Source organism: Trachinotus anak, unplaced genomic scaffold, assembly GCF_046630095.1.
Source record: "Trachinotus anak isolate AG129_WGS33_773 ecotype Australia unplaced genomic scaffold, CSIRO_AGI_Tana_v1 ptg000020l, whole genome shotgun sequence".
NCBI classification, from domain to species: domain Eukaryota; kingdom Metazoa; phylum Chordata; class Actinopteri; order Carangiformes; family Carangidae; genus Trachinotus; species Trachinotus anak.
The window spans coordinates 5,004,992-5,019,299 of NW_027273871.1; the positions used below are offsets into that span (position 1 = coordinate 5,004,992).

The window sequence follows — 14,308 nt, forward strand, 5'->3', positions numbered from 1 at the left end:
CCAAACATTTTGCAAACAATCCAGCGATGTGAGATAAGAAATTATTCTGTACAAATCAACTCTTAAGCATGACCACGGTGAATGAGTGAGTGGATGAATGTCTGTGGAGACTTGTGAGAATCTTCACACAGGAACCCTCATGTTAAAGCCACATGGGCCACAAGTAAAATGTGTTACCGTGACGGACCAGACGTTAAATTAAAGGAATATTAAATGTCACAAAATTAAAAACACACCAAGTCAATGCAATAAGGCCATCCGAGAAAAATAATGTCCAGAATTCACACTGTAAAATTTCTACTTTGAGCTCACCAGTTATCAACGTGTGGCTGAACACAACCCAGCAGCCCACAATCATACAAGCCAAAGACATACAGTTTTCTGTCAGTGCAACTCAGGCTGGCTTGCCCACACATCCACACTATCTCATAACACATTGCATGAATCTATTATAAATATCAACTCAAGATATCTACAGTATAGACATATGCAACATAAGCAAATGTAATACATGCAAGTCAAAAAAAAACAAGTGATCAACATGTCCTTAAACCATACAATGCTGCTGTATGCATGTACAGTAATTATATATATATCTATATATATCTATATAGATATATATAGATATATATATCTATATATAGATATATAGATATATAGTATGTTGTTTGAATTGCAATGCAAAGACAATCCCTCCCTCCACTTGAGGAATATTTTTTTTTACAACAGGAGAAAATTCATTCAGCCTCACATTTTCCATTAAACCACGTTTGCAGCCTGGTGTGTCCAACCGTTTCAAACGAGGCTGAACTCTGAGTCACAATCTTTATTCAAAACACACCGCGGCTGCCAAATCCGGGGAAATGGTTCACATACTCAGAGGACTGAAAACACTGAAACTGCCTCATCAGGGTTTTCAAAATCAACAATTTTTTCTCTATCTGCACATTAGAAAGTAAATTAGAAAGTTTAATTGTTTGCCATTGTTGACAAATTTTTCACTCAGTAGTCTGTATTTTTCTAACTCTAGGATCTACAGCGGCAGCCTGAACATCACAGATGTGGGCCTGTAGCAGCTCACAGCACTAGCTCTTGAGCTCTGGTTGCTTAAATTGGTCAAACCTGTAATAAAACCTGACACAGTACATGAAGCCACATACACAGCCCAATTACGAATCATCCCAACCCATATGACTTCCTATTAATTGCGTTTAATTATTCTATTCAAAAAAAAAAAATGTTTTAGAGGGAACGGGGAGGCCTGTTTTACACCTCAAAACACTGGTGCACCAAAGTCCCAGTGCAGCTGCTGTGTATTCCTGCCTCTCTTCGTCTTCCTGTGGTTTAGATCTTACTCTCAATCAAAATGCCTGGTTTAAATATGGATTATCAAAAGAAGGGTGCAGCGCAATTGTCAATTTTTAGTATCAATTAAGGCTTCAAACAGAACCTTTGTCAGATCATCTAACAGAGTCTGAAACTCCCTTTCCATCTGCGTCCAACAATTTTTGTAACATTCTGAAACAGCAAGTACAACGAGCAGCTGCTTCACGCAGCAGTTAGCCACTAGAGTGAAAACTGTGATAGTGGGCAAGATTTGAACTTCTCTCTTTTCCCTCTTGCACAATTCATCATGTTGAGACTACAGAGTCATCCAAAAGACAAGAGTTCTTGAATAGGTACATGAACACTTGCCTTCTAACATGGTTTGAAGACACAACGTACAGCCCAGTTCGCTTGACGCATACCAGGGCCTTTGTGGCATATAAACTGTCCGAAAACCTTTGATTGGTCAACACTAAGGATTGGATTATGCCTGAAAAGAATTAGTTTGTCCGACGTGTTGTTCAACCATGTCTGAGTTTAAAAGTGATTCAAACAGCTGAGCTTGGGCACAGAGTGAAAAGCTGCTCTTCACAGAGAGAGAGAGAGAGATAATAGTTGAAATCCAGAGATAACAGTGAACATTTTCAAACTGTCTCTTCTGGAAGATATTCACTGTTCCACTCGGCTCTGCACATGAAAATGTGTGTGAAGAATTTAAAAAGAGCTACGGAGAAAAGAAAAGTTCAAACCCTGCACCAATCACTGCGTGGAGAGGGTGTGACCATTGGAGCGCGTTTCCGGGGGTGTCTCCGGATCTATTCAACCATTACACAAAGCAGTTCTGAACCGTCACACTGACAGGCTCAGTCATGCAGCAGTCAGTGGATTCTTTTACAACTGTGTTTTGGTGACTTTTGTACTTGCGCTGCAAAATCTTTTGGGTAATTTGGATCATTAAGTTGTTCCTGTTTTTTCACTTCCCCATATCAAAACAGATCATTCGTGTTTGGCTTCTAACTCATGGACCCCGACACTTTCAGGTTATTTCTTTTAAATCCATCAGAAGCTTCACAGATGGGAAAACGTTTTTGTAGTGATGAATGAATCACTTCATGACTCACAGACGTATGAAAAGTCAGTTTTCCTTTAGCCGTGACTTCCCAGTCAGACAGGTGAGATTTCTTTTGCACAGACTCCACTCTTCACTTCTCAGGGAGCAGCAGGGTGGCTTGTTAGTTAGAGGCTAGTTCTTCCAAACCTCCTACCACCCTGAGGTGTCCTTAAGCAAGGCATTCCCCTACCAGCTCCTGCCTCTGCATTTTAAACCTGGCCTCTGATCTCCATCACAATAACAGGACAGAAACACCTTGTGCCAGCATTGCAATAGTCTGCTGTTCCATTATAGTTTAAAAGCCGCCCACTGTAATTTAAGAGCTTTAGAATTTCATTAAGAAAGTCAATTCAAAAAGGCAATCAATAAAAGGAGCAAAGTGTGTATTAAAATCTGTTATATTCCATTTACACTTTAATGTTGTCACTTCATCCTTTGTTTGTTCTCATCTAACCATTTCTTTTGCTCACATCAAACTGTGTTAACTAGTGTTTTCTTGTCAAATCAAGAAACAAGTGGGAAGCAGAAAATAAAACCTACGACTTTGAACATGACTAATGTTTCTTCACTGTGTTTCTGCAGCTTTAAAAAAAAAAAAAAAAGACTTCTGTCAGATATTAAGAGCAAAAACCAAAGCAGGAGTGGAGGATGTATAAGACATGGAGGGTATTGCTCGCTGTGTGTTAGGTTCCTTTTTTTTTTTTTTTTTTACCCCAGTTAAGTTATGTGCAAGTATTTTCCATCCTTCATTGCGTCTTTATCATAGGTTGCACAGGGTGAAAAGACCAGAACTACGTGGAAAATGCCACAGAAAAATAGCCAGGAAAGGGGAAAAAAACACAGGGAAAGAACAAGCCAGTGGAACAAGGAAGCGATTATCAACCGCTTTGAGAACGGAAGGAGAAAAGTTATGCATCCATTTGTTTTCTATTTACCTGGAGAGGGAAGGTGCAGATGAAAAGTGCTTTAGAAGACGGCAAACCTTTTTGGTTGAGCTAATACAGACAGTCATATCTACAGTAGAAACAAGACACAGACAGACCCACACAGAGATGGACTTCCACTTCCTCCGTCCACAGTCAGACATTAAGTTATTTACATTTTTTTTTTAGTAGTGTTCTTCATATCTCTATCCGTGGTGTGTTCCATGACTTCTAATGTACACAAAAGGACATGAGCTCCTCATGTCATGTCTGTCCTTGTCCTTCCGAACTCTTCCACGGGGGTTATGGGGAGGAGGAAGGGTCAGATCAATAATGTTATTGGGCCAGTGATAGAGAAAGAGGGGAATGAAACTGAAGGCAGTTTTCATTCTGTGGTATCATGTCTCTGGAAGCTGGTTGATGTCAGTCAAGTTGGTGTCGTTGAGGATCACTTTGATTCGATCCAAGGAGTCCGCCTGTCGTATTCGCTCCAACTGTACCTGGGGACGAGGACAGACAACGATCCATGAAGTCAAATGATTTCGTTACAGGCCAAAACACACACACACACACACACACACACACACACACAAACAGGCCGTATTGCTTTTAGAATAAAAAACACTTGGTCTTATTTTGTCCAAACACTCAATTGAATATCACGTAAATATAAATTTCTATCAATTCATTCTATTTTCTGTTTTCAAACACCACTGTTTAACATTGTGTTTGCTTATTGTGATGTTTCAGGTTGTTTTACCAGTTGTACCTTTGCTTAAGTTAAATTAAAGTTTGCTTTATCTTCAAGTTTTCACACTTTGTTATGCATTTTTACATTTTTTTCTTTCTTTATTACAGTTGTTTGCACACTGAGTTTTCTCACCTTCCTGGGGGTAGGCTTCCACATAAGCTGTCGATGTTTTTTTGTCTACCCGCGCACATCGTATGTGTTTATTTTTATTTGTACTTGTTATTTAAAATCTGTATAGACAAATAAACAGAACTAAACTACAGAAAAGCCGAACATTTCAGATGCTTGGCATTTTGTATGAAATGACCAATTGATTACGAAATAGCAGCTTCTAACAACACAGGTAGAGTCGATTCTATTTAAATGAAACAAGCACCTATTGAATCCAAACACATTTCAATTCCCCAGCTTTAGCTTGTTTGACAAAAACCGTTTTGTTTCTCACAAACACAAATGTTTGGCAGAAATGTTTTTTTTACAACAATATCAGAGCAATATATTTCATTCAACCATAAATGGAGCAGATACAATGTGCAGACAGTGTATCTGACTCTGAAACTGACGACTCCTCCTTACCTGAAGAGTCTGAGAAAGTTTGACAAAGTCCTTCTGAACCTGTTCACTGACATCCAGCTCCGTCTGCAGCCGCTGAGCTTTGCCCCTCTCATCAAGGACCTGACTCTCTAGTGCACTCTGCAGTGAATGAACACACACACACACACACACACACACACACACACACACACACACACAATTCAATTAGAAAAGCTAAATGGAGCCAGTCAATTGTAATAAAAATTCAGAAGAACTGAAATAAATATTTAACAGGAAACACTTTTGCTGAATAATTTAAAATGATATCACTGTGCGTTACTGACAGAATTGATGGTTTAGTGTCATCACAGAGAAGTTCACAAGTGGTTCTGGATTTTCTAAAATGTTGTAAAATATTTACTACAAATAAAGTACATAAACTCTCTCTGCTCGATGTCATCCTTTCATTTTCAATCAGCAAATCTTACTGTTACTGCATTAACTAAATTATTTTCTATAATCTGCTGTTGTGATAGAGGATAAAGTGACATTAAGATTCTGTTGAAATATGAGCTGCTTGGTAGAGCTTGGTGTGGAACAGGTGAATGCATCTTGAGACTGTGTCAAACTCTGACCTTTGCAGTGGTGAGCTCCTTGAGCTGCTGCTCCAGGCTGATCCTCAGGCCCTGGATGCTCTCCAGTGTCTCAGTCTTCTCTGCCAGACTGCTCTCCAACTACACAAACAAGGTAACATAAATCAGTACACAAAGGTACTACAAGCAGCAGAAACCACCAACAGTTCACAACTGGAGGGAGGGAGAGAGGGCACAGGATTGTCATAATTAGAGATGCACCGATTTGAAGGACCAGGTGCAATTAAGGATTTTTCATACTTGTTTTTAAAGTCTACATTTTTATGATTTGAACATTTCCAACTCTGCAGAGCCTCCTGTATCAAAAAAGACAGCAACAGATTTTCAGAGTTAAAGCTAAATTACTTGGGTTTTTGGGCCATTTGGGGGCAGCAGAATAATGTGTAAACACAAAATCTGTTTTTATAAATATCACATTATACAGCTGTTATGGTGAATGTGTGAGCAAACAGTTGTCTTTTTACACATCCAGCAGACACAGAGCAACATGAGCATTTATTCTGAGTTATGTTTTGTGATGTCACTGCCCCCAACAAGTGTCCAAAGCATGTACGGTACTTTCTGCAAACAACCCCACAAAGCAATAAGTCACATTTTATGAATGTGAAAATTACAGATGTGCAAGACTACACCTGTCAGCGATGATGCAAAATGTCTGAACTCTCACATTATGATTATCATTATTATTAATATCGAGGGAACACTGAGAGCTGAGAGTGAACCAAAACATTACAGCTGCAGGCCATAAAACCAAAACAAGGCTAAAAAGCTCAGTGGAGCAGAGGGGAACTGCAGAGTCATTGCACATTACATGTAATCATCTGACCTGATCGGGGCATTTTTAGATACAACAGAAGATTTGTTTAGCTTCCATGACCACGTGAGATATTGTGACAGTCTTTTCAGAGGATAAAATGACAGACACACATATCAACGAAAGCTCATACATTGGTTACATATGTGTAATATACTTTCAAACATGTTTAACTGAATCCTCTTTCCTCACTGAGGCGTTATACTGCATGATATCAAAGAGTAAGTACCTGTTCCTTCTCAGCTTTTATTCGCTCCAGCTCTGTCTTCAAACTGGAGAAAGAAGCTGTGGGAAGGAGACATCATTAGAGGATCATACAGTGCTCATCCGAATCTCAAAGCCCACATATTCCCTCTGGAATGATAATGTGATACCTTGAAAATTATTTGACAACTTATGAATAATGCAACAAAGCTGCAACTTCAGTGAAGGCGAAGCTGCTTTTGAGATGCTTTGAGTGTTTGGCTTGTGTGAAACAGATAGTAAGAGGTCTAAAAGACAAACTCTAAAAACTAATAGACTGGCAGCTTTCTAACCAGTGCTGAACTATAAGACGAACACTAGCAACCATGTAACACTCCAGCATTAGACAAGAGAACTGATAACAAGCAGAGTAATTCAAACATGGCACATTTTTCATTGTAAATTCAAACACTGTGCTTGCATCTGTGGTTCCAGAAGACAAATCTTGCACAATTCAACGTTGATTAATCAATTAGTTCATTGTCAGAAATTAATTGGTAATTTTGATCCTTGATGTACAGGATGTTGTAGATCTTTATTCAAGCAAAAATGTTTAATATTTTTAGTCACAGCTACTAAAACTTTTTCTGTGTTATTGTTACTTTAGATTTAATATTCACGTTTGGGTTTGGGGCTGTTTGTTTGTACAAAACAAGGCATTCAAAGTCAAATGTCACCTTGGGTTCTCAGAACTTGTGTTTAGTATTTTCACAATCTTTTGCGACATGTCATAGGCTAACAATCGACTAAAATGTATTTCTATATCTCTATATAAGTAGAATCAACAAATTAATCAATAATAATAATCAACTGCAGCCATAGTTAAATGTGATGTTAGTGTTACACCAGACAGGACTATCAACCAAAAACAGCGACAATGTCACATATCAGTAAAGGTGACCAGTAAGCTAAAGCTCCGAACCAGTGAGTGTAGACCTTTAGTAAATTGTAAGTTTGAAGTTCTGGGTGCAAAATGCATCAAATCCCTCACAGACACTATTTTACTGAGCTGCCCTGTTCTGACAGCTGAATACATTTTGAATGCAGTTACAAGTTGGTAAAATAACAGGATTCATTAAGTTCCACGGTCAACGAATCCCTTATTGAGTCTTTGATTCTCTATTTTGTCTCCTTGTGACACTACAAGCATCTACAGAAAAAAAACCAATGGGGATGTATTCAAGCATGAGCCAGGTAGCTGGAGCTCAGCCCTGTAGTGAGAAGTAAATCTAATTTGTCCTCACAGCAAAAGAAAAAACAAGTCAGGGCAGGGTAATTGAATGTCACAGAGCAGTGATAAAGTCCAATCAGTGGGGTTTCGGTATCTGTTAGAAATCAAAACTGTAAATCTATTTTAACTAAGAAGTCTTCACTCTCCATCAAACAAACTATCTAAAAAGATTCAATAAGGGATTTAAAAGGATTCAGACTCAATATTCAAAACTGGACTCTGATTCAATAAAATGCTATTAAGACCCATTCCAGGCTATAGAAACGCTGTTACTCATTAGCAGGACATACAAACATCAGTGATACATCCAAGAAGAGTTGGAACAAAGGCAACTGGACTTGTTTGTAGACACCTGAAGATGTTTCACCTCTCATCCAAGAGAGTCGTTACGACACCACTTATCCCCCACCTACGACGCTGTTCGTCCATCCCCTCCCAGGAGATTTAACAACCATTCTCACTTGGCCTCATGTGACGACTACGACTCTAACGACGGTCGTTACAACAGCCAGGAGCACTAACGAACCAGCCGACATCAATGGCCTTGACAACAACCCCAGAGAGGTTAAATAATCCACACCAGAAGAGCCTCTTGGATGAGAAGTGACACGTATTCTAGTATCTACAACCAAGTCCAGCTGACCTTGTTTCAACCCTTCTTGAATAACCATAACCTGAATGACAGAGAAACTTCACAGACATCCTTATTATAAAATCAGATTTTACAGTGACACATGTTATGACTAATCTGTGAGGTGGGACAACAAACAGTAAAGTGAATTATCTATTAATGCACATTTTAGCCATTCCAAGACAGCTGTGAGGGAAAAGTGCTACATAGTAGGCTCACTACAGTTATTAGTCTGACAGCTATGCTATTAACACACATATAAAAGCAGTTAAAGTAAGCTCGTTCAAAGCGTTTCTCATACCTTCCAAGATGTCTGAATGACAGTGATCAATGGAGAAGAAACAAAAGCAGAAACAGAAGACAATGTAAACAAAGTCCAGAAAATTAAAAATATGTATGCTGGATACATTCCTGCAGAAGTGAAGAGCTTTGAAAAGTCTTTTTGCGGAAGTTAGAAATTTACGACATAGTTGATCAAAGGTTAGTCAATAAGCAAACTCAGAAGTTTAAGTTGAGCGACCAAGTCTCACCTATCTCCTCCTTACAGCCCTCGATCTCCAGCTGCAGAGTGTCCTCCAGGTTTTCCTTCAGACACTGCTCTGCCTGGATCTGCTCCTTCAGAAACAGAATCTCAGCTTTCAGCTTCTCCTCCATGTGATCAGCAGACGTCCGCAACGCCACCATATCCTCACGCAACCGCAACACCAGGCCTTGTAGCTCCTGAGGAAGAATCAAACTACATTACAGGCATCAATGTGGGGGATCCTCGTCATCATATAGGTAAGATAAAGAACAAAGAAAAAGAAAATTAATATGGAAGCAGTTGGCAAACCGGGCTGTGACTTAATTTTAAGTTTGGTAAAAATGTAGCTGGAAAGTGTGGCTGTACACTGATGACATACACATCTATATGTATATTTTGAAACATTTAAACTAAAATAACGTCTGTTACACTATGTGCAAAGTATTTACCAATATTTAATCGAATACAGTAGCTGTCCAAACGTCTGAGTGAGAATAGGAATAGGAATAGGAATAGGAAATTGCTGTCAGGCTTTTGGACCCAACTGTGTATCTGCATTTGCTGTTATTGACAAAAAATGTGTTCACACTACAACATAAATAATAAGAGGCTACACTGCATCTGTTCTCCCTCGTATTAAAATGATTTTTTTGTATCTTGATACAGATTCAAGTGTTATGTGTGCAGCTTGTTTCACCACCATCAAGTTGAAAATATCACTGCTACTCCACCTCCACTAAAGCACAAGCTCACTCTTTTTTATTCTGCTGCAGCATACTTCAGCAAGAGGCTATGAGTAACAGTGTGTGGGAGGAAGATGTGTGTGTTGGAGGGGAACCCTTCTGAACAGAGAGGACAGCATCAAGTTGTAAAAACCATATGATTTTCACCTTGTCAGACAGCTCAAAAATGAGCACTGCTCCCATTAATCACTGAAAATGAGCTGGTGGAGTAACAAAGGCATTACCACTGAGGCAATTAGCCCCTGACCGCTACACCGCAGGGATTATTTTCTCTATAATTTGGTGTCCGTTCCCCCACTCTCTATTTGACATGAATAGGGACACCACTGCTCATGCTGTGACAGGTTATAAATGGAGAGCAGACTCTGCCACCCAGAAGCCTGTTAAGAGACAAACTGAGCACATCCAGAAGCATCTCTTCACATAAACCCACATTAAACTCAAGCAATTTGAGCAAGGACGTCCATGCTTGACCTCAGGGTCAGTGCATTTGACAAAATAATCTCAACTCAAGCCTGACCTCTCAATGCTTTTTTTCATTATTGCTTTACAGTATTCATTAGATTCTGTTCTATTCACAGAAGAAGATTGTGAGATGCTGTGGAAGGCTGCAAAAAATCAAGTAAGGAATGAATAATAAAATATATATTAATACGACCCACGTGGGTCATTTTTCTGCATATTGAGTATTTTAACTTTAACTACATTTTGCTGATACGTTTACTTAAATACAATCTTTTATGCAGGGCTTTTACTAGTGACAGTATTTCCTATGTGTTTAAGTTATGTGCACAGTACATGATGTATGTATTTAGAAAGGATATCCACTCAAGAAAGTAAATCCTGATTTTATAGCATTTAAGAAACTAAGCTTACAATAAGATAAAAGTTTATAATCTTATTGTATTATAATCGTTTCCTTTTATGAGCTAATTAAACCTCACCTTATCATTCACTCCAATGAATGATAAGACTGGGTACTATTCTTATTATTATTATTATGACATTTAACAAAATAAGACGAAGATGTTAAATTATGTCTAAAGCTTTACAAGACCTTCACTGAAATGGTGTAAAAATGTCATTTAAATCTGGATCAATTGCTGCTTTTTGTACTTGACACAGATACTGAAGACATATTCTAGTTAGTTGCAGGAAAGTCGTGAGGTTTAATAACAAGTCCTTCTACTGATGCAAACACTGAGGTTGAAAGATGCATACATACTTGCACAGTACTGGGCATCTGGAAGTCCTCTTGTTGCTGTAGCTCTACATGCAGCCTGTGTTTTCCCTGCAGGCTCTCATTGTCTCTTTGTAGTCGGCTTAGTTCATCTGCAACCTGCTCCCTCGACTTCACGAGCACCGCCTGAAACAAAAGAGAAAATAAATAAATAAATCACTCCATCTCATCGTGTGTCAATTTGTTTTTCCTTTTCACCTCCTGTCATATGGAACCAGCACAACTGCAGACCAGGGTGAAGAGTGACTCACCAGTCGAGCCACACTCGATCCATTTCTCCCTGTGGAGCTAATATTTTTGCTTGGTGCAGCAATATGACTCATTTCATGACAGTATTAAGACTCATGCTTCTTTATATCGATGCCACATGTTGCAAAAGGAATGTCTCGCTGCTCTGGCAGACAAGTTTGTCTGCAAAGACCCTAAAGTCACACTGGTGCACATGCTGATAAAGCTTGCAGCTGCACAGTCATTACTGAGAATGTTTCTGTCACATCTTCCTGTTTTTCTCTCTCAATTTGTGCAATAATCTGCAAGATAAAGTGAATACTTAATAACGCATTGCAGTTTACAAATCTGTGTTTGTAGTCTGTGTGACACATTTAACTTAAATCCAGCCACATGCTCCAACGTGTCAGAAAATATTTGTGGTAATGAGGAACAGTGACGTTACGCAACATTTCCATTCTTCTTCCAAAAAGTTACTCTTTTGTGGATTTTTTTTATTTAAACTAAATCTGAAAAATATGGCAAATAATCAATTAGTAGAACAACTGAAAGTGAATCAACAACAGTTTATATAACAGATATATGTCAGTTTATTAGGTACATCTAGCTGAAAGTGATTCAGTCTGATACAACAGTCCTGCAAAAAAATCCTCCTTCATGAAGATTATAATGTTCATTTTTTTTGTTGAAACTGCTTTAGAGAAGTGTTGATTCAACTTTATGGTAATTTTGGAGGATATAGTCTGTGGTGCTGATGCATTATACACAAAGGTACTTCTGTTATTTGGCCTGCCCTCACTTTTACTGAGCAGTGCATATGGCATTTTTTTTGCAGTGATGTACAGAATACAAATCAGCAAATTTCTGTTGTAGTAGCTGAGGAACATTGACATATTTAACTTAACTTTTAGAAGTAACAACTCCTGTAGCCAAGAGCCCCATCGTATCAACAAATACTTTTGGTGGGGAGGAACACTGATGTTATTGCTGTAGAGGCATAGAAAAGTAAATCCAAAACACTACCAGGCAGTATTCATGAGCTGCAGTTCAGTTTGGCTACGTGTCGGATAACAGAGCAAGAGTCTTGTCAAAACAAAATTGATATGCTTATTTGAAGAGCTTAATTCTTGCCAGCGCTACCAAAATCCTGTTTGATATTAGACTTTGCGGCATTAGAAGGAGCTAGAGATCTATAAACACAGCTGTGAAGAACAGGCAACACAAGGCTAACAGAAGAATATGCTGCTCACCATCTGTTCCTGTGTGTTCCTCTTAGCGTCACTGAAGGCTTGTTGTAGTGTGCTGAGCAGTGTTTCTGACTCCTGGACTCTCTGCACGAGGGCAGACACCTACAACACAACACAGAGAATCATATCACTCAGAGAATTACACAGACATACAATAGAACACAATTTGCATAAACCTAATGTATGTTTGTGAATACACAGGCCATCTGTGACAGCCCCCGCTCAACCTGCTGATAAGTGGGTGCAGCCAGTCAAAATAAATCCTAATTTCCCATCATCTATTATGTCCATTCCTGTATTTGTCATGGCATAGGAGCTGGGTTATGACCATACAGTCTATGGTCATGACACATCTTACTGCATACCCTGGAAAACCATGACTGTAGAATACTGAGTACGATGTGTAAGAAAGTGGAAGTTAACAGCCTCTTGTGCTCTCTGACATTATTCACTTCGTTGGTGAAAACTGGCTGTGTGAACTCTTGCATAGGGACAGCTGATCTGTCTGGTCTCAGCACTGTAAATCAAAAGGTCAGAAGCCTCACCACAGGGTTTGTGCCAGTTATGAACGGTGCCATGGCTTTCACATCAGTCTAATATTAATCTGGGGCTTTTGAAAGATGCATTTTCACACTTCACTCTAAAAAAAAGTCTGTGGTGAATGTGACAGTGCATGTGATGCAGCAAATAATGGAGCTTAAGTTGTGACACTGCAGAACCAACATATTAGTCTCAGATGCACTGCAGAGACCTTGCAGGTTGTTATCAGGTCATAAAACATTGATAAAGGATTTTTTTTTATTCCTTACTCCTGCCAGTGGGGTTGCTGTGTCACACTGTGCAGGTTTTAGAAGTAAGACCTAGAAAACACCTTCCTAAGCAGAAACTGGTTATTTTCAAGGTTCAGAATGAGAAGTGCATTCAAGTATGGCAGCACTCCTTAGTTTTATTAGAAGCTTGTGTAACCCAGGCATTTGGGTTACACATGGCCACAGTGGAGGATGAGGAAGAATCCCTTATCACACATTATCAGCAGATGTCATGGTGGTTTGTTAGGGACTTTTAACAATGACGGCCAATCACATTAACTCCTCTCCTCCCATTTAAAAGCAGCGCTCCCCCCACTATGTTGTACTGACAGCTGGGTCATGTCTTTAAAAGACTTTTCTAATACTCTCTTTCCTTTTTCTGAACTGTGAGGATTTGATACTTGTTTCTTATGTGATATTTAATTAAATATCTTTGGGTTTTGAACAGATTATCAGACAAAACAAGCAATCTGAACATCTCAATTATAACACTACTTTACAACTGTTTTATAGACCACAGCTTAATCGATCAACCAAGAAAATAATAAGCACACAAAATCAATACTGAAAATATTTGTCAGCTGTGTGGGGTCAAATTATTTCTGTGAGGTTGTACGGCTGCATTAGGCAACAGTTCATCATAATACTAAGACTGTTAACCATCAACAAACAGTTCTATAACAAGTTGTTGTTTCTGGTCACAACAGTTATGAACGATCATGATTCTGATCATCATCGCACCAACAGGTCTAATAATAAACGTGATGATTCAGGCTCAAGTTTTGTCAGACCTGTTGGAAAAAGGACTATTAATGCTGCTGTTGCCCCGGTAACCTGCTGTTGTTGGGTAAGGAGCGAGGACTGATGGTAGGATGGTCCTGAGTGATGTACAGTATCCAGGTGACACGATTTTAAATTGTAATATGATGATTTTTTAATGGAAGTGTTTGAACTGGGAATCCTGAAATTTTTTTTTTTTTCCTTTTTTGCGTAAAATACCCAGTTTGACGTCTACAAAGGCACATAAGTTTCCAGGGCTATTGGACTGTTGGAAAGACAAAATAAGTGTTAATTGTCATTTCTTTTGGATAAAGCAATTAATAAAAGAAAATATCTGCAGATGCATATATTATATAAATAATTGCTAGCTGCAACCCTACATATACTTATGTGAATTAAATGTACCAAATGGTTAAAGAATTAGTGAGAAAGTGAACAGATTAGCAGAGTAAACTGTACATAAAAAGGATTTTGTGTAAAACTGGAGAGGCCTATGTGGATTTCCACAAACTACAGTGACA

At 38.8% G+C, this 14,308-nt stretch overlaps 1 protein-coding gene across 1 annotated transcript in view; it reads right to left on the reverse strand.

Annotated features, from left to right (window-relative positions):
- Positions 1–2,803: 2,803 nt before the first annotated feature.
- rabep1 (rabaptin, RAB GTPase binding effector protein 1) overlaps positions 2,804–14,308 on the reverse strand; it is a 28,566-nt gene continuing 17,061 nt past the window's right edge. The window contains exons 12-18 of the mRNA XM_071505928.1: positions 12,202–12,300; positions 10,709–10,849; positions 8,748–8,937; positions 6,342–6,397; positions 5,281–5,379; positions 4,688–4,804; positions 2,804–3,860 (exon numbers count right to left, since the gene is read on the reverse strand). Coding sequence (XP_071362029.1) covers positions 3,759–3,860; positions 4,688–4,804; positions 5,281–5,379; positions 6,342–6,397; positions 8,748–8,937; positions 10,709–10,849; positions 12,202–12,300 — 804 coding nt within the window. The 3' untranslated portion in view covers positions 2,804–3,758. The remainder of the gene's footprint in view (positions 3,861–4,687; positions 4,805–5,280; positions 5,380–6,341; positions 6,398–8,747; positions 8,938–10,708; positions 10,850–12,201; positions 12,301–14,308) is intronic.